The sequence below is a fragment of the Solanum pennellii genome, chromosome 5 (genome assembly GCF_001406875.1).
Source record: "Solanum pennellii chromosome 5, SPENNV200".
Lineage (NCBI taxonomy): Eukaryota > Viridiplantae > Streptophyta > Magnoliopsida > Solanales > Solanaceae > Solanum > Solanum pennellii.
Window position 1 is genome coordinate 3633393 of NC_028641.1, and position 2498 is coordinate 3635890.

The following is a 2498-nucleotide window of genomic DNA, read 5'->3' on the forward strand; positions in this document are numbered from 1 at the left end:
GGGGGGGGGGGGGGGTCTCACATATAGGCTATACTTCTTTTTATATTACATATATTTCATACAAAATACTATGAAATAAGTGTCCCCTTTACATGACTAGACAACACAAGAAGGGTCCTTTTCCTTGGCATTTTGAGCTCTCTCTTTCACCAAAGTCACTTCATCTTTCCTAGTTAATCTTTCTATGACTCAAGAGTCATCTTCTCAATTATATATCAACTAGTGGATAAGTATATAATGTTAACCAAGACTTATCAATAGTAAAAAGAACCATCTTTATTCCATTCATCGTGAATCGACAAATTTTACGCTTACAATTCCTTTTTTCTAACTATAAATTGACAAATTTCACGTCAACTATAAATGACAAATTTTACGTCAATTTGAAATCAACAAAACGAGCAAGCTCACACGTACGAAGTTCTCAATAGGACAAAAAATCAAGAAAATTTAAATAGTAGTCATTTGATATTTCATTTATACAAGTCAAAGTCAGAACTTTTACAAAACCTACTAAAAACTTTAGTCCATAGCATATAGGCATTAATATCAAAGTGATATTATATAAAGCTAAGTAAGACTTTCAAATACAATATTATGATTACCATTTTGCCCCTCAACCCCCCCCCCCCCAAACACACACCCCTTTTCTTGACTTTTGAAAATTGTTCAAGTCTAGCTAGATGTCTACATCTCCTAGCTTTTTGAATTGCCAAAATTCATCCATATTCCACAATGATCCTTCATCATTCAACCAATCAGCTTCTGCCACCTCACATTCTGAAATTGACATTTCTTGATATGTTAAATGCTCTGGCTGCTGAATGAAACTTCCCACATGGTAACATTCATCATCTTGATGAATTGAATTCATATTTTCATTAAACACATTCATTGAATCTAATGAATTTTCTAGTGAACCCCATGTTGTGTTATTGTTGTTAGCAATATCATGGGATTTGTTGTGTTTTGTACAAGGTTCTTGATTATTGTTGGTCAAGGGTAAATTAGGAAGTTTTTTTTCAATTGATGATGATGAAGAACATTGTTCCATTTTTTCAAGTAATCTTGGTACCCATAGATTCTTGATTGCTTCAACAAACTTCTTGCTATTTGAATCAACTTTAAGTTGTCTTGCTTGTTTTTGTACCCTCGTTCTCCAATAATTCTTGATTTCATTATCCGTTCTTCCCGGTAAATGCTGAGCAATCTTTGACCACCTGAAACATATAAACGAATTCAAAATTTAAATTTAATAATAAAATTTGAGAATCTTGAGTTATTTGAACTTAAAAAGATAATGACAGTTCGATACATGAAATATCCACATTGATATAAACAACAACCTAGTGACACAAATATCGAGAGTTGTATACATGACTCAAACTCGTGAACTATAAACTATACAAAATTTAAAGTAAATTTGGATTTTACCTATTTCCCCATTTGGAGTGAAGTTCAAGAATTAAAAGTTGTTCTTGTGGAGTGAGATTTCCACGTTTAATATCTGGTTTTAAATAATTCAGCCACCTTAATCTACAACTTTTTCCTGTTCTTTTCAATCCTGCAAAAAAAATAATATTTTAATAAACAAACAAATAAATAAAAAGAATATTCTTATACCAATATTATACAATTTTGATACATGTCTTTTACATCTAGCTAAATGACAATTCAAAAAAAAATAATATTTTTTTAATAAAAATATTTGTTACTTAAATTCAAGAATTATATAAAATATATAAAAAAAAATTAAAAAATTACCAGCACATTTTGCTAAGGCATTCCAACGACCTTCACCATGAGTAGAAATATAATGAATAAGAAGATTATCTTCTTCAAGAGTCCATGGACCTCTTCTTAGCTCAAATAATTCATCTTTATTTGATAAAATATTATTATTATTATTATTATTATTATTATTATTACTCATAATTTAGAAAGAAGAGAGAGTAGAAAAGAAAAAAAAAGATTTTTTTTGGAAGTAAGTTGATGAAGAATGAAAGAGAATTTAAAGCAAAGTGAAGTATTATATAGATGATGACAATAAAGGATTTTTTTATACGTGTCTAAAGGAGAAAAAATAATAATATGAATTTATTTTATTCCACATGAAAATAGTACTAAAAACTCAAATGGAATTTTTATTTGTTTTTTTTTGTGTGTTTTAAGAGTATGAAAATATATTGTGTTCATTTTATTAAACAAAGAGAATAATAATAATGATCTTTGTATGAGCATCTAAAGTGTGCTCTAAATACATGTGGATGGAACCCTTTTTCTTTCACTTGTGAATGAATATTGACCATATAAATTTCAACACTCTTTGGTCCTCCACCCCCTAAAAATATATTATAAAAAATTAATGTTACTTTTAAAAATAATTTAATTTTAGTTTAGTTAAAAAAAATAAAAATATAGCATGTTTAAATTTTATGAATTTTGGTGTTCTGTTTTTACATCTTCATATAATTTTATAGTGATAGAAATATTATGAT

At 28.0% G+C, this 2498-nt stretch overlaps 1 protein-coding gene across 1 annotated transcript; it reads right to left on the bottom strand.

Annotated features, from left to right (window-relative positions):
- Nucleotides 1-440: 440 nt before the first annotated feature.
- Nucleotides 441-1958, bottom strand: LOC107019908 (transcription factor MYB62). The gene is made up of 3 exons (XM_015220269.2): nucleotides 1765-1958; nucleotides 1435-1564; nucleotides 441-1220 (listed from the first exon to the last, which is right to left on the bottom strand). Exons 1-3 carry the CDS (start codon nucleotides 1931-1933, stop codon nucleotides 680-682), a joined length of 840 nt encoding a protein of 279 aa, XP_015075755.2. The 5' UTR covers nucleotides 1934-1958; the 3' UTR covers nucleotides 441-679.
- Nucleotides 1959-2498: the final 540 nt, after the last annotated feature.

Bases quoted from the DNA above. Each gene is read 5' to 3' on its own strand.
- LOC107019908 (XM_015220269.2), bottom strand. From the start codon at position 1,933: ATGAGTAATAATAATAATAATAATAATAATAATAATAATATTTTATCA. The intron at 1,565-1,764 runs GTAATTTTTTAA...TTTTTTTTGCAG, and splicing joins TGCCTTAGCAAAATGTGCTG to GATTGAAAAGAACAGGAAAA. The intron at 1,221-1,434 runs GTAAAATCCAAA...TATATGTTTCAG, and splicing joins CACTCCAAATGGGGAAATAG to GTGGTCAAAGATTGCTCAGC.